The sequence below is a fragment of the Sinocyclocheilus anshuiensis genome, unplaced genomic scaffold (genome assembly GCF_001515605.1).
Source record: "Sinocyclocheilus anshuiensis isolate Anshui unplaced genomic scaffold, SAMN03320099.WGS_v1.1 scaffold1762, whole genome shotgun sequence".
NCBI classification, from domain to species: Eukaryota; Metazoa; Chordata; class Actinopteri; order Cypriniformes; family Cyprinidae; genus Sinocyclocheilus; species Sinocyclocheilus anshuiensis.
The window spans coordinates 451,568-476,031 of NW_015547656.1; the positions used below are offsets into that span (position 1 = coordinate 451,568).

The window sequence follows — 24,464 nt, forward strand, 5'->3', positions numbered from 1 at the left end:
GAGGGGGCGGGGCCTGGACAGGCTCCTCCTTCTGAGCTGCGTTATTCTGCTGCTCGGGACGAACACCAAGCGGGTCAGACATAGAGAAGAGTTGGAGAGACGATGAGGAGGATGGTGGAGTAGGATGACAAAGGCTGGTGATATTCTTTGAATTTGGACTGTTAATGTTATCTGCATCACAGATATTGTTAGTACTAATAGTTTGGGATGCGTCTACTATTTCAGTAATGTTATCTGTGCTACTAGTGATGTTCTTCACCGGTTTGTTGCTGCCACTGGATGCCGGAAGGGCGGCTCTTGGAAGCTCTGCTTCCACGACCTCGGCTGTGCTTCGCGTTGGCGATTGGCCGCCTTCGTTGAGTGGCTGCATTGGAACGCACTCGGTGTGCATGACCACTGAGTGGGCGTGGCCAGGCTCACTGAGGGAGGGTGTGGAGGCGTGGCTAGTATCAGTTTCATCTGTGAGTTGAGCCGAAGAGGGGGAGGAGCTGCAGGGCGATGACGGACAGCAGGAGTCGCAGGAGCAGCTGGTGTAGTTGTCAGAGCTCTGCGATGACAGCATGTGACTCGGGCCGGGGTGGGCGGAGCCTCGTGAGTAGGCAACGGAGCTGTAGGGAGGGGGCGGGGTGCTGGGTTGGGCTGCTACTTCCTCATAGGATGGCAGTTTAAGTGAGGCGAGGAAACCTGCCAATGAGAGCTCACGATTAATGTAAGTTTGCATCTGTAGATTCTATAGTTACCTGTAGCATGGGCATAGAATACCCGGGAGACGTGTTCCCCAGACTTTTAATTAAACCTAAACTCTTCCCTTGCACTTTTTTTGGGCAAGTGCGTTCACGCAGACGTTTTCAAGTGCAAGTGTGAATAAATCTAGATTTAAATTAAAAGAGACAAGATAGTCACATCGTTTTGGATACATTTTATTCGTATCCAAAAAAGTTGTGAACATGATGGAGCACTCAACACTCTCCTGCAGTGTATGTTTCATTCATACTCGAAGCCGGAGGGCACTCTTGAGCAGAAAGTCCAAAACGGACTTATAGAAGTAGTAATAACTTTTGATGTGCAGGAAATCCAAAGGCATCCAGCGATCGCTGTAGCTAAGCTGAATAACAAGCATAAACCATAACTAATGAATGTGAAGACAATACACAATTGCGACAATATATGGTTTATGTGTGTTTTTCAAGTCTTCTCCAGGTAATAAATAAAGAATGATAACATATATTACAGTACAGAAGCTATAAAATATATTTTTTCAGCCTTATTCTGTGATAAAAATGGAAAAGGTGTTTGTAGTATATAAAACAATCATAATCATAAAATTGTAATTAGGAAAATATGTATCAAAAATATTATAGAATAGCCTATAAATTATTGGTTATTGTCCAGCAGTGTATTTTATTTCTTAGCCAGTTAAAAGTAAGACATAAGAAAAAGTTTTCTTTTTTTGTCAATTAGACAAACATACATAAATATTATTATTATTATTATTATTATTTTTATTACATTTGACATTTCTGTCCCCCTCACTTCTGAAACGATTGCTACGCCTCTGCCCTGTAACATAACTGAATATTAAACTTTAGCTATATGCTGTGTTATCTTCATTTTAGGGATCAAATAGGTTTTGTGGCTCCACATGAATTTTAAAGGGGCCAAAATGGCTCTTTTGATGTTGAAGGTTGCAGACCCCTGGGCTAGACTGAAGTCAGTGATAATATTCTTTAATGCGAATGTTCTTTGCTCGCTCTCTCCATAATTTACTCGCTGTTTGAATAACTATATGAATTAAAGCGTAATAATTTGCAACTTAGAATGCTTTTATTGAGTTGTCATCACTTTAAATACAAATTCAGTCATATTAAAATATTTCCTGACATCATATCAGGTACTTGTCTAAACAGGCGGGTTTATGATGTGTGTAGTTTATAGCGTACATTACATTAACATTAGGCTACTTAAATTGACACTTAAGACTGGTTTTGTGGTCCAGGGTCACATATTGTATTCTATTGAAATCTTTGCTTTAATTGTATTAATCTCGGCAATTGTTTTGACAAAACAAGAGCTTTCTAATAAGTGTGATTATGTTAGAGTGAGTGAACAGCGTTCTTACTGAGGTCGAACATGGACTGGTAACTGCAGGCTCCGTGATAAGCCATGAGGTTGATCTCCCTCTGTCTCTGCTGCTGCTGGACGCGCTGCTTCGCCTGCCGGTGTCGATATGCGCAGCAGCAGCTGAACAGGATGAGCACGCTCCACAGCAACCAAAACCCTGAAACACACGCGAGAACACTCACAGAATTAACGCAGAATGCTAACTATTAATTTAGTCAAGCTACATGTTGCATGTACGTACATATTTGCATGTTGTCGCCACAGAAACCGAAGATATTCTGTAACGTTTTGTGCAGGTACTGTAGACCGTATTTTTGGCTTTACTTACTCAAACGGCAATGAAACTCAACAAGTTTGTCATTGTTGATATGATGATTTAGGCTGGTTGTTTTTAATATGTTTCTTTTTCTCTATACAGCACTTTGGTCTACTTTTGAAAGTGCTTTCTTCATTAAGTTGAGTTAATCAGGTGGTTTCCTTTAAACCAACAGTTGAGCACAATGGGTGATTGACAGGTGAGCAGGTACAATGACATTCAAAGATATTTTAAGATTTTGGGCTATTTTGCTTCTATAATATTAATATGTCTTCTTTCAGACTAGTAGAAAGAAAACATCCTAAATACACATGTAAGTGTTTATTTTATTGCACTTTATCTATTTGCGTTTGTAGAGTTCAATTACAATACATATCTTTAAAGAATTTTTTCTCCACTTCAGCAGCACTTACATACACAAAATTTTACAGTATTATTCCTAACTAAATTCTGAAGGTTTTTACTGAGGGGTTTGTTCATTTATCGTTCACCTGAGTTTATTTTTGCACTTTAAGTATTGGCATAGATTTCAATTACAACACATATCTTTAAAGGCAATTTTCTCAAAAAGAGTTTGTTTCTCTACTTCGGCAGCACTTACATACACAAAATTTTACAGTATTATTCCTAACTAAATTCTGAAGGTTTTTACTGAGGGGTTTGTTAATATATCATTCACACTGATTTTTATGACATATTATTCCTAAAAACATAGTGGAAATTCTTTTTTTTGTCTGTTGACAGTTTTTTTCTGATTTATGGAGTGATAAAAAGAGAAATCCAAAATCCCCTCTATAAAACCCTTTCAGTTTAATATGTCAACAAAATCAAACAATAATTACGAATCTGGCTTTATCCAATATTCAGATTTATTTCCTGGAAATATGGTATACATACTAGTGCATATTTAATTAGATAATGCATCATTTGCACATTTCAACATAAAATTTCAGAAAACTTGTAATACAAAACAACTGTCTTGATTTACTGTATGATTTAATTTAATTTAAGCATGATGATATCTATTAGTAAGAATTTTTGCCTTCCTTGAAAGGAACTTTTCACCCCAAAATGGAAGACTCGAAGGAAGGAAGAAAGAAAGTCGAACAGGTTTGGAATGACATGAGGGTGAGTAAACAACATCATTTGCATTTTTTTAAAGTTATATTTATGGGCTTTTTATTTTGAGAGTACAGTGGAGAGATGACAGGAAAGTATTGGGGGAGCGCGATCAGCAAAGGACCTTGAGGCGGGATTTGAACTCGGGTCACTGTGAGCACAGTTGCGCTATATGTTGATGTCGCACTAACAATGAGGCTATTGGCGCCGACATCATTTGCATTTTTAAGGAGTATTATAAGTAATGGTGTGTGTATATGCAAAGTAAACTGCTGGACTCACACCACAGCTCATAGTAGTAGGTGCAGCAGCCCGTCTCCTGGCAGCAGTGGCCAGTCTGGCAGAGGTAGCCGCTGGCGCTGTTAGTGCCGGGACAGTAGCGCGGGCTGCCCAGGAGAGGCAGCGTCCCTGAACTGTGGTACTCCATACCCTGCAGCAGGGCGTGGCGCCACCGAAACACCCGCTGCTCCTCTTCCTCCAGACCTGCTGCTATGGCCACACCGCTTGAGCCTTACAGGAGCAGATCAAATGAGAGCACGATCTTTAGATCGTTAAAATCAGACCTCATGGACTTGTCTAATTGTGAAAGATTCATCAGTGCATGTTATTGTAAAAATGTTTTCATGATCTTTAATCAAATTACTTCTTTCGTCTCTAAAATGAATTTCCTTTTCAGCTGAGAACTTATAAAGTAAGTCCCACACTACATTTTTGTTCTTATTTAATGTGCTGCTTTACTTAGAAAAAAATCACATTACAGAGCTAAAATGGGTTCAAGTTGACTTCTACTGTTTGTGCTGTGTGGTGAAATATAAATATAATTTACCTGTACACTAATCTTCTGAAATTAAGATTTGTATATATAGTATGTAAACATACTGAGTCTTGAATATAAATATTTTTGGAACTAGACTACAATCAATCAATCAATAAAAAATAAAAGTCTAGAGTCAAAATCCTTATATTTGGACCATCGTCTGACTTTAACATATTAAATATTCTGGCTAATTTTATCATGCATTCAGCTACAAATAATATTGTAGCACAGTTATTATAGGTAACTAAAACCATTAAAACATTTTGCTGAAATAAACGTTAACTGAAAATGTAAAAAAAATAAAATAAAATTCTTTGATTTTTTTAATCTAGGCAGCATTTCTCATTGTCATCTAGGTTAAACTGATGTAAAATAACTAACTAGAAAAACACAATTACATGGTAATGCTTCACAATAAGGTTCCATTTCTTAACATTGGTTTACTACATCAGTTAACACAAACTAAAAATGAAAAATACTTCTAAAACATGTTAATGTAAACACTAATGCATCATTAAAATCAAAAGTTGTATCTATTAATATTATTTAATGGACATGAGCTAACATAAACTAACAATGAACAGTTTTACTAGTTAACGAAGATGTATAAATACAGTAACGAATGTCTTGCTCATTGTTAGTTAATGCAAAACTAATATATTTACCTTATAAAAAGTAAAGCATGACCAATTACATTACTACAATTTGAACTAAAATGAAAATGCAACATATAAAGAGAAAAACTAATTCAAAATATAATATATGATACTATTATCTCGATGATACTAAAATAACAGGGTAGTGTAGTGTACAGTGGCAAAAACAGGATGATTATTTGCAAGGGTCAAAGAAAATAGTCATTTGAAAATTAATTACTTGCCAATTGCTTTTGGACATTATGACAGGACTTGAAATATGGACATAAACCTTTCAATATCTAACACACGTGTTTGTTAGTTCCTTTACCTGGTGAAGGACACAGGTGTCCACATACACTGTCAGGATCATCTATAAATGAGAAGAAAAAACATAATTATCAACTCTAGCTGATATTAACAACCTTTTATCCTCAACTCTGATCTTATAAACGCGAATACCATTCTAAAGCGTGTACAGGAGAGATGCACGCGACAAATTATGTTATATGTGTAATATATGAAAGCTGCTATTGGGCCTGCGAGGAAGAAGATATAAACGTTAATCTGCATTAAACCACTGCATGTAACCGAACTTCAGACATCAAAGCAATTGTTTCTGTCTGCATATGAAACGATTAAACGGGCCCAAGCTGATGCAGAAGACATAACATGAGCTTTAGTTTAGTGATGCTTTATGCACCCGCGGTAATCATAATCACACAGTTCAGTTGCATCGATGATATAAATGCACCAACCGTATAAACGCGATGCTTGATGTGTTATTGTAGCAGTCGGCCTGGAATGAAGTCGCTGTGTGTTCTGATTCGCTCATTGCTTCGGATTCTGCACCGACTGTCTCTCTCCATCCGCCATTTCCACCCGGAGCTTCAGCCGCCGCATCACAACCGACAGACGGCCGAACGCGCCGTGATGTTTTACCGACACAACGAACCGCACATTAAAAGCTTTGCTACTTACGCACGCGTTACATTCAGATACATAATCTCACCTGTACAACCGATGTCTGCAGACATAATGTGAGGAGCGTTTATCGGATATTACGCTGATTGGCTGGAGGCTGCAGGATGCGGACCAATCAGAGCAGACGTGCGTCTCTCCTAGCAACAGCTGAGGATGGTGAGACCGCAGATGTATGGAAATATTGTTTATGAAATGTGTCCTTATAATGTTTTACGTAGCTGTAATAACTGCTGTGATTCAGAGACATCCCATACGCAAATGTAAAATACATAGATATATTAAATATCCATAAATGAAATATATGTCATATAAATTAAGTAAAACATATATGAATCCCATTAGAAATTGTAACAATTTCATATATCTAATCTAGCCCATACAAATATGTATGTGCAATAGGTTTTTGGACATATATGTGATGTATAGGCTATCCATCCTAAAAACCCGTCAATATATGCTGATATAGGTAAATATTAAAAATAAACATATTTAAAAACGTATAGGCCTATATGTTGTTTTAATAAAGTTGCATATAAATAAAATATATAGTTGACATAATACCGTATAGGCTACATTATACATATAACACAATTAAAAAATATAGATAGATAGATAGGCCTATTATTAACATATATAAAATATCCATAATAAAATTTTGTATATGTTATAAACTCATAAAGGCCTATATTCATCTACCCAGAGAATGCACATATGTAAAAATTATATATCGCCTGGAAACATATAGGCTAGCTATGGCGATATATGTCATATATTACATTTCTGTATAGGCCTATGGGACGAAAATGTATTTTAAAACATATATGAATCCCATTAGAAATTGGAACAATTTCATATATCTAATCTAGCCCATACAAATATGTATGTGCAATAGTTTTTTGGACATATATGTGATGTATAGGCTATCCATCCTAAAAACCGTCAATATATGCTGATATAGGTAAATATTAAAAATAAACATATTTAAAAATGTATAGGCCTATATGTTGTTTTAATAAAGTTGCATATAAATAAAATATATAGTTGACATAATACCGTATAGGCTACATTATACATATAACACAATTAAAAAATATAGATAGATAGATAGGCCTATTATTAACATATATAAAATATCCATAATAAAATTTTGTATATGTTATAAACTCATAAAGGCCTATATTCATCTACCCAGAGAATGCACATATGTAAAAATTATATATCGCCTGGAAACATATAGGCTAGCTATGGCGATATATGTCATATATTACATTTCTGTATAGGCCTATGGGACGAAAATGTATTTTAAAACACTGAAATATCTCCAGATGTTGATGTGTTTATTATTGTCAAGTATTCTATAAAATAATTAATAAAAAATGTTTTGTTTATATATATATATATATATATAATATTATTATTATTAGAATCAGCTTTTTTCGTATAATTTTTTTTTTCTGTGTGAAATGAGTGCCATCTGCTGTATAGAGCGGATTATCTTCTGAATATTTAATTTTATTTCAGAACAGAAGGGTGCAGTATTTGTGCTGAAAATAACATAAATGTTTGGTCTCACTGATTATTAAATTCTGTGCGAGTACATTTTTGATACTGAGTGTTAAAATTGTTTTACTGTATTTTCAGGACAGGTGTTTTTTCATATAGCAGAGACATGTACAGGTATGAAATATGTATAAAATATCGAGCACTGGCAGCAATGTGTTTTATTTCACATATTTGAGTATTGTAAACAAAGAATTGATGAAAGATCAGTTGTTTTGTGAAAGGTTGTTTAAATACTGCCCTGTTTTCTGTTCTTCGAACATTATAGAAGGGAGAGATGCAGATGAACACAGATACATTTACCCACACTTCTGCCGAATGCATATGCTTGGCTTGTACAATGAACACCTGGGATGATCCCATGACAGGAAGTGATGTCATCAAGGGTGAGGTAAGTGTCTCCACAGAGGGAGCTGCTACAACTGTACAGGTTAGAGACTAAAACCATGATACTGACCTGACGGAGAGAGAATCAGACCTGAACACACACTGATTGCAGTCATTGTCAAGGGAGATCATGAATGATGCCAAATGATTCAGAATGCAGCGGTACGACTGGTCTTCAACGAGCCCAAAAGAGCCCATGTTACCCCTCTCTTTATCTCCTTGCACTGGCTACCGGTTGCGGCTCGAATCAAGTTCAAGACATTGATGCTTGCATATAGAACAGCCACAGACTCAGCACCCGCCTACTTCCACTCACTACTACGAATCTACATCCCCTTCAGAAGTCTGAGATCCGCTAGTGAGCGACGCCTCGTGGTACCATCACAGAGAGGCTCAAAATCACTTTCCAGAACATTCTCGTTCACCACTCCTGGCTGGTGGAACGATCTTCCCACCCCTATCCGGAATGCTGAATCCCTGACAATTTTCAAGCGACAGCTGAAAACCCATCTCTTTCGAAGCTACTTGACTTCATCATAAAAAAAAAATAAAAAAAAATCTCTCTCTTTATTTATTCCTTCTCTTTCTAGCTTGTACTTATTTGAACAATGTCTAAGAACTTGGTATTACAACCACTTCCTGTGTCTGTTTGCCTCTTTAAGAAGAATCGCTTTATGTATCCCCCAATTGTAAGTCGCTTTGGATAAAAGCGTCTGCTAAATGACTAAATGTAAATGTAAATGTAAATGCAAAACGTATTCAATATAATTTCCACTGCACTTTTAATATGTGCATGTTGATGATTTTCACTGTTATCGGTAAAAATATAGACACTGGTGGACAGGAATCAGACCATTGGACAATTAAAGAAATATGCCAGTGTAAGAGTCTGTCTCTGTCTCAGTCTCTTTGCATCTTTGTCATTAACGCTAAAAGCATTGAAAGCATGAATTAAAGGTGCACAATCATGTCTAACTCTGCAAAAGAGCAAAATGAAGGTTTCATCTGTTGGCCACTAGAGGAACTCATACAGACCTGTTTTATGAGTTTATTTTACTTATCTGAGTTGCATCACAGCTCTGTGAAATCAGTTTGTTGATTTAATGAAGAAAAACCCAATTTATTTGTTTTGCATTATTTGTACATTTACAAAAACAATGGCACAGTTTGCTATGAGTTGTTCTAGTCAGATGTACACTGATCCCATATTTTGGGCATATATGATATATTTGCGTTTAAATGTAGATTTATGCATTTGGCAGACACTTTTATCCAAAGCGACTTATGATGCATTCAAGGTACACATTTACATTTTATGAGTTCTTGCTTTTCTTTGGAGTCGAACCCATGACCTTGGCGTTGCTAGCACCATGCTGTACTGTTTTAACTGCAGAATAGGGCTGTCATATATGTGACATACATACATGCTACGAAGAAATCGCTCTGTGCGATGAATAAATTTACCACGGTAGCACGCGTGCAATACAGTTTTGCATGTTTGAGCTTGTTGACAAACCTGTTGTCCAACAAAGAGAGCATTTAATGACATGTTTTTACATTTACAGTTACATTTATTCATTTAGCAGATGCTTTTATCTTAAGTTACAATTTCAATTTGACTTACAATTTGAGGAATACAACAAGCGATTCATCATAAAGAGGCAAATAAACACAGGAAGTGCTCGTAATACAGAGTTTTAGACATTGCTCAGATTAGTACAAGCTAGACAGCTAGGGATTAAGGAAAGAGAAAGCAACGTTTTTTTTTAAATATTAGGATGCAGTCAAGTGTTGACGAAAGAGATGAGTTTTCAGCTGGAGCTTGAAATTGTCAGGGATTCAGCATTCTGGAGGGGGATGGGAAGATCAATCCACCAGCCGGGAACGGTGAACGAAAATATTCTGGAAAGTGATTTTGTGCCTCCCTGTGATAGTACCATGAGGCATCTCTCACTTACAGATCTCAGGCTTCTGGAGGGGATGTAGATTCGTAGTAGTGAGTGGAAGTAGGTGGGTGCTGAGCCTGTGCCTGTCCTATATGCAAGCATCAATGTCTGCAAGTGACGTGGGCCCTTTTGGGCTCGTTGAAGATCAGACATGCTGCTGCAGTCTGAATCATTTGAAGAGGTTTGATTGTGCATGATGGAAGTCCAGTCAGAACAGCATTGCAGTAGTCCAGCCTAGTTGTGCAGCATGCACCGTTAGGAAGGGCCTGATCTTTTGGATGTTGTGCAATGAAAACCTGCAAGATCGAGCGGTTTTTGCAATGTGGTCTTTGAAAGTCAGCTGGTGATCAAAGATTACACCAAGATCTCTGACCGAACTTGATGGGGTAATTGTTGTTGAACCTAGCTGGATGGAGAAATCATGCTGTAGAGTTGGAGTGGCAGGGAAGACGAGAAGCTCAGTCTTTGCCAGGTTGAGCTGTAGGTAATGCTCTTTCATTCATGCCGAGATGTTTGTCAGCCAGTCTGAGATCCGTGCAGCTACTGTTGGATCATCTGGTTGAAATGAAAGATGGAGCTGTGTGTCATCAGCATGGAAATGGTTGGAGAAACCATGTGCCTGTATTTTGGGACCCAGTGATGTAGTGTATATGGAGAAAAGGAGGGGTCCGAGAACTGAGCCCTGAGGAACCCCAGTGACCAGTTGATATGCTTTGATACCTCCCCTCCCCCCAGGCCACCCTGAAAGACCTACCTTTTTACTCCAAATTCACTTAAGAATTTAGTGAGGGAGAACAAGAGAAATAGTGGTATTACAATGGTAGTATTTCTTATTTTGTTTCATGTTTTTATTTAGTAATAATAATAATAATCATAATTATTATTAGTTATATTGATATATAAAAACAACATTTTTGGCCAATTGGTCATTTTTGGCAAATAAAGAAAATGTTTGTCTGAAAACCTTTCTTGATTTTGTGTGTCCTGTATGGAACAGTAATGTCACAAGCCTGTTTAAGTGATGAAATGCACTACTTGTGGTTGTTTTTAGAGATGGTAACAGGTGTTTTATTTTTGTGCTACAATTGTGTGACCTGTACTACAAAACTTTCAACCTCGGTAGCACCAGTGCTATGTGCAAAAAAAGTTCACATACAGCCCTGACTCTTTCTCCAGTCAGCATTTTGAACAGAACTTCTCAGGATGTGGTGACTTGCATATATATATATATATCTATCTAATTATTGAAGGTGAGGTATTTTGATTTCATTATAATACATGCAGACCAAACATAAACCACTGAAGGCAAGACACTAAGGCAAAAACTTGTATAGGTCAGTTTTGAGATTTTGGGATGTTTGGCTTTCCATAAGGTGTTGTTTCAAACTAGTGGAAAGAATAGTTTTACTGAGGGGTTTGTTCATATGTCATTCACACTGATTTATACAAAATTTTATTCCTAAAAAAAAAATATATATATATATAATTTTTCTGTCTTTTGACAGCATTTTCTAATTTATAGAGTGATAAAAAGAGAAATCCAAAATCCCCTCTTGAAAAACTTTTAACTCTTATATGTCAACATCAAATATGAATTTTGAACCTGGCATTATTGAATGTTCTGGAAATGTATGTAAATTTGTAAATTAATGTAATGCCCCTTTTGCATATTTAAATATAACATTTCAGAAAACTTGTAATACAAAAGTCTTCAATTCTTAATGAATCAATCAACTGGAGAAGTGGTGAGATTTTTTTAAGTGTGTGTCTGTTACCTTTGAAGTCATTTGTGTGCTAGTGTGTGTTTTCTTACTTTTCTTACTTTTACATATCACAAGTTTTGATGACTATCGGTGCGATCAAGTGAAGGCAGGATGTAGTTTATTATGTTGAACCAACAAAGTGTTTTTTAGTGTCTTGTAATGTCAGATACAATCATCATGATATACAGTCAAACCAAAAATTATTCAGACACCAGATATAATTTTTGATATATTTTTACTAGTGGGTGCAGGACACTGTAGTTCATTTATGTAAAGTGAGGATAGCAAAATAAAGTAAACTGTGATATATTATACCCAAAAATTCTTCATACAGTGGACTACCAGTAAAACTGATAAAAATTTGGGACCAAAAATTATTCAGACATTTGACCTGACCGTGTTTTGCTTAAGTGTTGTCTAACTCTGAGTTCTTGTCATATTTTATTACCATTTTCTAAACTATAGCGAATAAACTGTGATATGATATGAATAAATGTAGGTTTGACTGTATACGTATATAATCAGATCTATGAGTCTGTTTTGTGTCTGCAGGTTGTTCTATAACAGAGAATGAAGGATTCTGGAGATGTTTCTGTCCTGTTCGGTCAAATGTAGTGCTCGTCATAAACCAGATTCAGAGTTCAGATGGAAATGACCAAACTACAGAGAAATAAACCAGTCCATTAAGTTTGAACTCCATCGACCCTATCAGGGCAGATTTCACATGTTTGATAGAAGTTCAGGAAACCTCTCTCTGCTGATTTCTGACCTGACTGAGGAAGATGAAGGACTGTATTCCTGCTGGAGTAATGAGAATCAACACTAGAGCTTCAGTCTCACTGTTAAAGGTAAAAAAATGAGCGATTTTCACATTTTAAAGTGATCTTGTTTGGAACGAGATGCTTTGTTGCTTCATTAACCCCTAACTGTCACCGTCCCACCTGTGGGACGCTTGGTGCTCTTTTTTTGTTGTTGTCCTTTTTCTCCATCAAATCTTTTAGTAATCATCATAAATCATATATCATTTGAAAGCTTAGAAGCCCAAGATTCATCCTGTGAAAATTTTGAAATCGGACATTGCGTTACCATGGAAATGGTACTTTAAAATCTTTTGGCGGTCTCCTCCCCCTTAGTGGGCGGCGTCAAGTGTCAAATTACAAAATGCATTACCGTCTTTTAGAATCAAACCTTTTTATAATCTTGACATAAAACATATCATTGGAAAGGTCTGAGTTATTTTGAGATAGAAGTAATATTGACAGAGAAATCTAGACATTTGTGACAGAAAAATGCATTTAAAAAAATTCAATGGAGTTTGGATGGCACCCGGTGGCTGTTTGTGGTATAACGCCTTAAATAAAATCTCACAGGAACCTCAATTTTTTTCATATCAACTTCAAATTTGGAACATAACTTATTTAGACATAAGGCTTGAATTTTATACCAATTTTAGAGTAAAACCTGTTATGTAAAATATTTATTATATATAAAATAAAATTATTAGTGCATTTTCTTTACAGTAAATTTAAACTTCTATAACTTTTTGATATTTACATTTTTTGAAAAAATTCCACTTTTGCAATAATCTGCTGATTTTCTTCTTTAAAAAGAGACCAACCTATCCAAAGTGTTCATAAAATACAATAATTTAAGTTTGGATAGTGATAGTACTTTCATGCCTATTTTAAAAAATAAACTGAATTCAGTTAATCAAACAGTGCTGCAGAAGAAAAGTATCCGTACAACAAAGCTTTCACACTGTTGCTCACAGGACGCACACTGTCAGAGAATGACCAGGAACCTAAAACGAAGTACTCGGGTGATTCTGTGCTTCTGTCCTGCTCATGCAAAGACCCAAACACCAAACCCGAGGACTTCAGATGGACCCATGTAGAGTCCAGTGAAACTCCACGGTACCAAGACAGAGTTCAGACGTTTCATAAGACGTCTCTGTTGATCTCCAATCTGACTGAAGACGACCAGGGCACTTACAGATGCACAGTTAACAACAAAACATCCACTCACACCAGACTCATCATTAAAGGTGAAACTTGGAGGACTGTATGTGTGCTTCGTCAATAAAAAACAATCCAGACACGTAAATCTCACTGTTACAGGTAAAAACACCTCCGAGTAGTTTCAGATGATTTCAGTGATACACTTTAAGCTTGAGACACTACACAAAGCATTTGAGTTACTGTTAACATGAACAGGGACATTCAGGACTTTTTGTGTGTGTGTTCTCAGATTCTGCTGATACAAGTGCTCCCAAATATCAATACTATCTGATGCTTCTGATGTGATCGGTCTGATGTGGCTGCTACTGGCTGGATGCATCTGCTGGAGATTTACAAGAGGTTTGAACACACACACACACACACACACACACTCTCACACACACACACACTCACACTCACACACACACACACACACACACACACACACTCACACACAATCTCCTACGTTTTAGTTTAGAGGGTTTTTTTATCCAGTAAAAGCTCTTTTAGTGTAATTGTACAAATGTCCAGCTTCAGCTCGAGGTTTTATCAAGTAAACATCAGAATAACTTTAGCAATATTTCCAGATATTCTCACATACTCTCACTCTATCAGACTATCTGAGCCATAAAAGCCTGTTGGATCAAATACATATGCAAAATTTATTTTTAGATTTTGTCTGAAGGTTCAATAAACTGATCCATTTTTAAAAGATTTTTCGGACTATTATTTCATATGTCAGAGCAAGAAAATGTTGTAAAGTGCTTTCTCATTAGTAAAACAGCTCAGAGCTTTTTATCTTAATGCTTTCTGTTTTAAAATATGACATTCTGCGCAGTTAATTCTCTCATTTCCTCATCAAGAAATTTCCCAGTTTGGACTCATGTAAAGCACTGGGTGTGTTTGCTGACAGTTAATGCACTTTTATACACAGAATGACGTGACATACGCGGCGGTTGCACTGAACAAGATGGTGCAATCCACTGAGGCCAGTGCAAAAATGTGCATGCATAAAATGTTTTCTTTCTTCGTAAATTTTTTTTTGTTTTTTTGAGAATGTTATGACACGTTTACCTGTCCATACGCGAGCTCAAACATAACATCTAAAGGCAGATGCATGTGTAGCAGCAGTATTTGCTTTTGCATGTTGCAGCTGGTGAACAACTTGTTGTCTTTTAGGATGACGTGACTTATTCCAGCGTCACACATATCGAAGGGGAAAAAAGAGCTTGTAAAAAGGTTAGTGTTGAATTTTGCACACGTATTTATACAAACCGGTTTATATGCAGAAAGGTTTGTTTGTAATGTGTGTTTGTCTGCAGGAGGAGGTGATGTATTCGACTGTATGTATTCTATTCAGCTAAACGTGAACAGCCATACACTACTGAAACACTTTTCTACATTCATGTTTTTCATGATTTTCAACACTGTTTGATTTGAAAGTTTCGGCCGAAATGCTTGAAATGTGTTTTTGTGTGCGCACCTTGCAGTATTTGGAAAACTAAAATGAATTTAAAAAGAACCAAGATGTGGATGTTTGTTTCTTCATCAGATTTGGAGAAATGTAGCATTGTAGCACAGTGTGCAGAAAGATAAAACATGATACACTCGCCTATAACAACAACCCAGATTGATTTATGATCATTTGAAAGAGTTTGATGGCTTTTACATTAACATAATTTGCTTTGTATCATGCTTACTACTAGCTTAATTTCATGTTTAGTGTCATAGATTTGCATTTTGTAAAAATTAAAGTTGACATTGTTAGAATAAATGCTAGATTTCTGTTTTCTAAGATTTTTGTATTTTGAAGATGATTGGGAGATTCAGTTTATTTCTTAAATACAGTAATACACATTATTTTCTTACTTTGGAGGCTCTATATATTATGCTTGTGAAGGATAGTTTGGATTCTGTATCTGTTTAATTGCTTAAATATTTCTTGAAAAGTTATATTTATTATACACTGAAAAAAAATAGAAACAATTTTACAAATTGCTAGTAGATTTCACAGATATTTACAAAGAATCTGCAAGGAACATTGAATTAAATGTGACATTTTGAAGTAGAAAGACAGAAATAATATTTTATTAATCAGCAAGTTCTGGTTTCAGCTTCTTGAGAAAAAAAAACTTACTGAATCATATAGAAGAAAAAAAGCTTTTTTTAAAGAAACTAAATGTACAGATGAAGATAATAATGTAATTAACTCAAACTACAAGAGTTTCATCATTTGTTTCTTTATTTAAAGATTCCATGTCTCATTTCTTTCAAGCAAAAGCTAAATTAATACAGCTACAGAACAGTGAAATATTCATTTTCAGAACAATAAACAAACTAAATTTCACACTAAAGCATCTGCGAAGGAATGCAATTAAAAACATTATGAATGGAGCAAAACAAATATTACAACAAAATATAGTTTTATAATTTAAAACATTCTCAAAATTATATTATATGGTGCATTTTCTCATATTATTAGACCAGAAACGAATTAAAACAGTCAGAGGCACAGCTGTAAGATATTGATCGCTTTAAACCTGAAATTCAATTAATTGTTTGATATAAATTCATAATTGATTTGATAAAATGATATGTTATACAGCAATGTATTTTATTATTTTAAATCCTAATACAGTAGGATCCAAAAGCCTGAGACCTCTAGTAAAAATATTTTTAATTATTTTTTTTTAAATTACAAATGATACGATCAGAATAACATTTTGAGTGAAGAGTGTAATTGAAACGTGAGAATGCCTGATGATTTTGGGACTGCACTTTATAAATAAACTACGACAGCACGTTCTACTGTGCGTTACGTCAGAAACACTGCAGGGTGACAGTGTCAATTGTAAACAATCAAACAAGTATCTGTCCCTGAGTTTTCTAATCTAATTTCTAAACACATACAGTACAGGACAGCATGATCTCCAGAGCGAGCTTAATCTTCATCATTTACCGTTACTTTACTTAGCAGCCATGAAGTAAGGTCACATCGCAGGATTCTCTGGGTAAGTTCTTTGTTTTATGGGTAAATCTCATGAAAACATGTCCAGGTCATATTTCTATGGAGGCTTGTTTCTGCCACTGGTTAAAAAAAAGAAGGTGATTGCGACCTTTTATCGCATGAGATTTAAACTCAGAATTACGAGATTTAAACTCAGAATTACGAGATTTAAACTCAGAATTACGAGATTTAAACTCAGAATTACGAGATTTAAACTCAGAATTACGAGATTTAAACTCAGAATTACGAGATTTAAACTCAGAATTACGAGATTTAAACTCAGAATTACGAGATTTAAACTCAGAATTACGAGATTTAAACTCAGAATTACGAGATTTAAACTCAGAATTACGAGATTTAAACTCAGAATTACGAGATTTAAACTCAGAATTGCGAGATTTAAACTCAGAATTACGAGATTTAAACTCAGAATTATGAGATTTAAACTCAGAATTGCGAGATTTAAACTAACAATTGCGAGATTTAAACTCACAAGGTTTAAACTCAGGATCGTGATATAAACTCAGTTTTGCAGTGATTCTCTATTGTAATTTCTTTCTGTATTAAATAAACAGTTTTGCAATGCAGTGATTTGTAATGCAGGGGAAGTTGTGGCCTAATGGTTAGAGAGTCGGACTCATAACCCAAAGGTTGTGGGTTCGAGTCTCGTACCGGCAGGGATTGTAGGTGGGGGCAGTGAATGTACAATGCTCTCTTCAATACCACGACTGAGATGCCCTTGAGCAAGGCACCAAGTGTGTGTTCACGGTGTGTGTGTGTTCACTGCTGTGTGTGTGCACTTTGGATGGGTTAAATGCAGAGCACTAATTCCGAGTATGGGTCACCATACTTGGCCACATGTCACATCACTTTCACTTTCACTATAAAAAAAAAATGAAATCATCTTAAAGGCTGTACAACAAATGCTACATTGATATATAAATAAATACTTCACAGTTTAAATAATCTTTCTGCATAGCAGTCATGAGAACTGGGGGGAAATGTAACTGTCATAAAACAATTTTATGATCATAAAAATTGTAATGTTCCTAAAAATTTCATTTCATTTTCTTCTGATTTTTTTGGGATGACCTGATAAGATCATGAAATTCACTCTTTGTTCGTACTGATCATATGTATTGCTGAGGTTTCTGGGTTTCGGAGGTTGAATTCAGGTTTTTGTGTTTCTCGGCAGAATCTCCATGACACGTGGCCGATGCTTCTGAAATGATGGACATACAGAAGAAAACATGAAGAAACTGTAGAGTTACTGTAGAACACACTTTATGTTTCATCTTCTACAGAAGCCAAAATGAGTTTGTTTGACCTCAGGCTCTCATGGTGTCAGATGTAATACTGATAAACAGCAATGGAAAGAGGAACTAACACTGAGATAATTTAATCTGTTCTGTTTTCTGTCTTTTACAGTTATGAAACATGTGTCTTTACAACTTATTACTCAAGTGTTAAGGTCAAGAATAAACTCACATAAAGCAGTATATACTATAGCAAATTGCATTCGCTTGATTGCTTGTAAAGTCTCAAAATGTCACTATATTATCGTCCAGCTCTAATCTGATAAATGCCACTACAAGGCATGAAGATATTAAGATATTATAAACATTATCATGATTTTCTGTAAAGCTGCTTTGAAACGTGTATGTAAAAAGCACTATACAAATAAATATAACTCAGGATTAAGAGATAAAGGCCTATTCATACCATTAATTAATTTATTTAAATAAAATATACTGTGTGTGTTTACTATATTCTTTTAGTTGATATGAAAAGCAGTTGTTGATCAAATGGGAATGTGAAATACTATTATAGTTTTTATTAGGGCTGCCCTCAACTAAAGATTTTTCTAGTCGACTAGTAGTCGTTAATTTTAGCAATTAGTCGACTAATCGCACGTTTTATTAATAAACCATATAATTCATAATAATGAGCCTTTATTGCCTATAGCCTATCAGCGCTCAAGCGCTGCATAAAACTTTCCACAGCGCACCGGCAGAAGTAATGATTATGAATGCATCAGGGAAAAAACAGCAAGAAGACTTAACATTAACATTAACATTATAATAATGTTTTCTGTATTTTCGGCTGCAGCGATCTCCACAGTGGACGTGCACGTTTCATACGGATTGCATAATCTAAAAATACTTGTTTTACATTTGAATTGGTTCATTTAAAATTAGACAATTCGCTATCTATAGATATATTTTTCATTTCGGTGAGTCAAACACGCTTTTTTTTTACACGCTTAAGTTCACAGAGCCCTAAGAGACCTAATAATGTTTGCTTTCGTTATTTTACAAAAGCACAACGTTCTGTTGTTGTTGTGAGTGCACGCAAATAAAAGTAGACCTTTTACAGATTTGAAAGATGTATTACTCTGGATGAGCAAAAATGACAAGAGTATTTTAAGTTAAATGGAAATGACTGCACCGGCGCCTCCAAGTGAACTGTCATGCAGTGAGCGCGCTATATTCAGCACATTTTTCTAGGTTAACGTTAAAACGAGCAGCCATGTAATGTTGCGTTGCTGCTACTTACATGTTTCAGATGATAAGCCACATTTGAGGTCGATGAACAAAACGAACGTTTGGATGACCGATGTACTGTAATTACCACATAGACCAGCTGTTAATAATCTGTCCGTCACGGACTTCATGACTTCGCCACTTCCCGTGGAATTTTTATTTTCAGCGACTAATAAAATTTTGATCGACTAAGCCTCTTCTTGTCGACTAACGGTTAGTCAGCTATCAGGGGGCAGCCCTAGTTGTTATTAATATTTTGCATCGGTTTTTATTTTAATATTTTCTATTTTAAATTTAGCTAAAGTTTAATAATTGTGTTTTCTAAAAATATTTCTATTTAGTTTTTTTTAAAAATTTTTTTTTTAGCTATTTTAGTACATCAAGTTAAACTAAATTAAAATGAGAAATGTTGTCTTGGCAACTAGCTGAAAAAAAAAAGTTGTTTCTATTTTATTTCGGTTAAAGTCTCAGTATTTTGAGTAACAAAAATTGTGTTTTTTTTTTAATGGTTTTAATTGTAGTTTCAGTTGTACTACAAAAACCTTGACCAACACAATACCATTTTATTACAACAGCTGTACTTATTATTAACAGTAAACCTCTATGATTGACATTATAGCCATTCCTATATCACTGCAGTGTCTTTATTGTCAGATGGGTTTTATTTTGCACTGAATCACATGAATATGAGCTCTTTTTGGTTTTTTAGACCTTTTGTTGATTTGTTTTTGTGCATTTTCTTGTCCATGTTTTGTTGGTGTTTGCTCTTGCTGTGAACAGAGCTCTTACTCTGTAGATTTGACAGCGCGTGCTCCAAACCCCTCATCGCTTTCACCTGATTGCTCCTGAATCTGGCCAAACCAAACTCCTGCAGGATGACAGACGCAGTATTACAACATAATGCTGACAATTCATATCAGCAGAACACTCGTGGATGTTTATGTCAGTTTGCAGTCTCTCATCATCGTTTCTCCTGCTTGTTTTTTAGTGTCTGGGCATTTGACGCAGGTCAGATTCAAACCCAGATCGCGAGAACAGCGCTACGGTGACGATCCCCGCTGTGTGTTTTCTAATCGCTCAGCCGTCGCATTACCTGAATGGGTCTGGAGAGCCCAAAGACTCCTGAAGAGACCCAGGCTTCTCTGGTGATCCGCGTCCAAACAGGCCGGTCCTGCTCACCCATGAACACACAGCGCTCCACCACAAGCTGGTAAAACACACACACACACACACACACACACTCACACTCACACTCACTCTCACTCAGACACACACACACACACACACACATCAGGTTACAAAACATACAGTCAGACGCAATAACCAACAGTAGCATTACTGTTTGACAATCAGATCGGAAGTCTTTTATTTCAGTATCATTGAGATACAATTATAGTTTTTATTTATATTTTTAATTATTATTTTTTTATATATAAACAGTTGTGCTCATAAGTTTACATACCCCTTGTAGAATATGCAAAATGTTAATAAGAGGGATCATGAAAATTGCATGTTATTTTTTATTTATAATAAGCTTATAATAAGCTTTTTTATTTATCTTGAATAAGCTATTTCACATAACAGATGTTTACAAATACTCCACAAGACAAAATAATAACTGAATTTATAAAAATGACCCCGTTCAAAAGAAAATTTGAATATTAATACTGTGTGTAGTTTCCTGGATGATCCACAACTGTTTTTATGTTTTGTGATAGTTGTTCATGAGTTCCTTGTTGGTCCTGAACAGTTCAACTACCTGCTGTTCTTCAGAAAAATCCTCCAGCTCCTGCACATTCTTCAGTTTTCCAGCATCTTCTGCATATTTGAACCCTTTCCAGCAGTGACTGTATGATTTATAGATCCATCTTTTCACTCTGAGGACAACTGAAGGACTCATACATAACAATTACAAAAGGTGAAAACATTTACTGACGCTCGAGAAGAAAACACGATGCATTAAGAGCTGGGGGGTGTAAACTTTTTGATTTGGAAGATCAGGGTAAATTGTCCTTATTTTGTCTTCTGGGAAACGTATGTATTTATGTCGCTTCTGAAGTGCAGTACTAAATGAAAAAATATGATCTTTAATGAAAATAAGAAAAATTGACACACAGGGTCATTTTTATAAATTCAGTTATTATTTTGTCTTGTGGAGTATATGTAAACATCTGTTATGTGAAATAGCTTATTTAAGACAGTACTAAATAAAAAAATAACACGCAATTTTCATGATCCCTCTTATTGTGTTAAAATTATGAACATTTTGCATATTCTGCAAGGGGTGTGTAAACTTATGTCCACAACTGTATGTATTTTACGTTTTCATTTTAACTTTGGTTAGTTTTAGTAATTATTAAATGTTTATACATAGCTTTTTATAATCTTTTATTTCAGTTTTTTAGTACATTAAGTTAAACTAAATGAAAATGAGAAACGTTGCTTTGGCAACCAGCTGAAATTAAATATTTAGTTTTAGTCATTTTATTAAGTGTTTTTGTCATTTTTATTTGTTTTAGTTTTTAAATGTTTTTTTTTTTCAGTTTTAATTTTTATTATTTTAGTACAAAGTTAAGCTAAATGAAAGAAAAATTGTGACTTGGCAACTAGCTGAAATAAAATATTTATATTTGGGTTTTTTTGTTTGTTTTTGTTCATGTTTATGTCAGTTTTAGTTATTTTAGTACATCAATATAAACATAAACTAAAAGAAAATAAGAAATGTTGCCTTGGAATCTAGCTGAAATAAAATTGCAATTAGTTTTAATCATTTTGTTGTGTGTCTTTCCCATTTTTAATAGTTTTTGTTGTCTGTATAGTTATTTTTATTTCAGTTTTAATTATTTTAGAACATCAAGTTAAACTAAATGAACATGTTGCCTTGGCAACTAGCTGAAATAAAATATTTAGTTCGTTTTTGGTATTTTATTATGTGTTTTTGTCACTTTTATTAGGTTTGTCTAATGTCTATAAAGATTTTTTTTTAGTTATGAGAATGAGAAATGCAAATATATTAATAAATATTATTGTCATTTTTGACAATTTGATTGTCGTTTTTATTTTTAAAATGTTAATAATTTTATAGTTTTTTTTATTTTTTATTTTAGTTATTTTAGTGCATCAAGTTAAACTAAATGAAAAATCTAAATTTAAACTGATTTTATTTCAGTTAAGCTCTTTTAATTTTTTGTTTATGTATGGTTTTAGTTGTAGTGTTAGTTAACTATAATAAGCCTGCTTGCATAATTGAGCTGAGCAGTTTGTGTTTAACAGTTTTGGGGGAAATAAAGAGACACAAACCTTCAGATCCCCTCAATCTCACAAACCACCATCAGATATGATCAAAGAACGACGATAAACACACCCAAACCGCTTAAAATATTACACTCACAGCTTCTGGAGATCTTATTCGATATTGTTTGCTTTCATCACAGTGAAGTGAATGTAGAGGTGCATTTTTAGCCTTTGGTTTAAACTGAATGGATGTTTATTTCTGTACGCCTCTGTATTCATTTCTACAATGACAAACTGTCCATTTTTACAGAAATATTCATGTTTCTTTTCTCCAATCAAAATCTTTCAACCAAAACATGTTTAAATTGTCTTCTGTAAGTTCTTTAGTGACATCATCCTGCAGGAAGTGACATCATTTAGGAGGGAAACAGAAGCACAGACATGGATGTTTTGTGGTGATTGTTGGTTTGTGTTACTCTAAAAACATCAAATGATACACATCAGTTTGATGATATCAATAGAAACAGATAAAGATCAAGTTGAAATATGAAAATGATCTTCCAGTTGAAGTCCTGATGTTAGCAAACTGATCAATGACTGACTTTAGCGCTTTATCAACGTCATTTTGTAATTAATAAAACTAAAATGTCTTTCTGTAAATCTGTTTTAGGCATTAAATACTGTTACAAACACAAGCATAAATCACACTAATGTTTGTTGGTTTGTAAAACCATAAAAACCATTTAAGATAATTGAATAAATGTTAACTGAAATAAAATATCATTAAAAAATTAAAATAACATATTTTTAAGAAACTACAATAATTTTTGTTCAGCTAGTTGCCAAAGCAACATTTCAAATTGTTATTTAGTTTAACTTGAAGTGCTAAAATAACTAAAACTAATTAAAAAGAAATAATAAAAACTACATAAACATTTAAAAAATAATAAAAATCACAAAAACATACAACAAAATAACTAAAACTCTAAAATTAAAATTAAAACAGAAAATCAAATCTAATTAAATTTTAGATTTTATTTACATTTTAAAATAATTAAAATGAAAAATAAAAGTCTAAAAAAATAAAATCTAATTCAAAATATTAACAAAAACTATGACAGTATATCAATCATATGAAAATAACAGTATCTACTTCAGACTTGGTTCTCTTCAAAGCATGTTTCTAAATAAAGTGTAAATGTTCATATGTGTGTTGTTGTCGTTTACCATGAATTTAGCGTGATTTACGTTCCAGGCCAGCGACGTGAGGCTTCTGTTTCCGAGGTCGACGACTGAATCCTCGATGATGTACACCGAACGCGACAGATTTCCGGGGAAGACGCGCTCCGCCCAGCGAGGGAGACGATTGGTCTTCGTCAGGAGCCGCCGGGACAGGAGCCGGTTATCCGGCGTCACCTCGCGGAAAAGTACGTCCTCCGTCAGAACATGAGTGCTGAGAGAAACACGCTCACAATGTCATATAGTGCATAAAACAATCAAATAAATACAACAGAGAAATATGAAGCCATTGACTTAGATAGGCTGCTCAGCGATGGATGCTCTGCAGTGAATGGGTGCCGTCAGAACGAGAGCTGATAAAAACATCACAATAATCCACAAGTAATCCACATATATATATTATAGAAATATATTACAGAAATATGCACATAGGGCATATAATATTACACATTCATAAACTCGATATAATACAAATATATAATAAAGATATTAAATCCGTTTAAAAAAAAACATGTAAAGCATGAGAGACAAAATAATGTATTATTTATAGTTTATTATTTATACTTTCTGTTTCTATTTGTTGTTTAAAAACACATGCAAACTACAATTCTAATTAAGCCACTGAATGTTCAATGAAAATAAACTAAAATCAGAGTCAGAGCAACTGATTTGCTGAGATTAAATAAACATCTGTGAATGCGGAGGATAATTTTTAGATGCTTAGATTAACAGTGGTTCCCAACCCTGGTCCTTGAGGCACCCCAACACTGCACATTTTGCATGTCTCCTTTCTATG

At 34.8% G+C, this 24,464-nt stretch overlaps 2 protein-coding genes and 1 pseudogene across 2 annotated transcripts in view; 1 reads left to right on the forward strand and 2 right to left on the reverse strand.

Moving 5' to 3' along the window:
* Nucleotides 1–5,800, reverse strand: part of LOC107702169 (uncharacterized) — a 6,303-nt gene extending 503 nt beyond the window's left edge. The window contains exons 1-5 of the mRNA XM_016504412.1: nucleotides 5,767–5,800; nucleotides 5,340–5,381; nucleotides 3,839–4,066; nucleotides 2,120–2,278; nucleotides 1–684 (exon numbers count right to left, since the gene is read on the reverse strand). Of these exons, the coding sequence (XP_016359898.1) occupies nucleotides 1–684; nucleotides 2,120–2,278; nucleotides 3,839–3,983 (988 nt within the window). The 5' untranslated portion in view covers nucleotides 3,984–4,066; nucleotides 5,340–5,381; nucleotides 5,767–5,800. The remainder of the gene's footprint in view (nucleotides 685–2,119; nucleotides 2,279–3,838; nucleotides 4,067–5,339; nucleotides 5,382–5,766) is intronic.
* A 6,434-nt stretch (nucleotides 5,801–12,234) lies between these two features.
* LOC107702145 (neogenin-like) lies at nucleotides 12,235–13,785 on the forward strand (annotated as a pseudogene).
* Nucleotides 13,786–17,491: 3,706 nt separating this feature from the next.
* LOC107702168 (PRELI domain-containing protein 1, mitochondrial-like) overlaps nucleotides 17,492–24,464 on the reverse strand; it is an 8,162-nt gene continuing 1,189 nt past the window's right edge. Inside the window, exons 3-6 of the mRNA XM_016504411.1 lie at nucleotides 23,657–23,882; nucleotides 20,289–20,402; nucleotides 19,985–20,063; nucleotides 17,492–17,874 (exon numbers count right to left, since the gene is read on the reverse strand). Of these exons, the coding sequence (XP_016359897.1) occupies nucleotides 17,783–17,874; nucleotides 19,985–20,063; nucleotides 20,289–20,402; nucleotides 23,657–23,882 (511 nt within the window). The 3' untranslated portion in view covers nucleotides 17,492–17,782. The remainder of the gene's footprint in view (nucleotides 17,875–19,984; nucleotides 20,064–20,288; nucleotides 20,403–23,656; nucleotides 23,883–24,464) is intronic.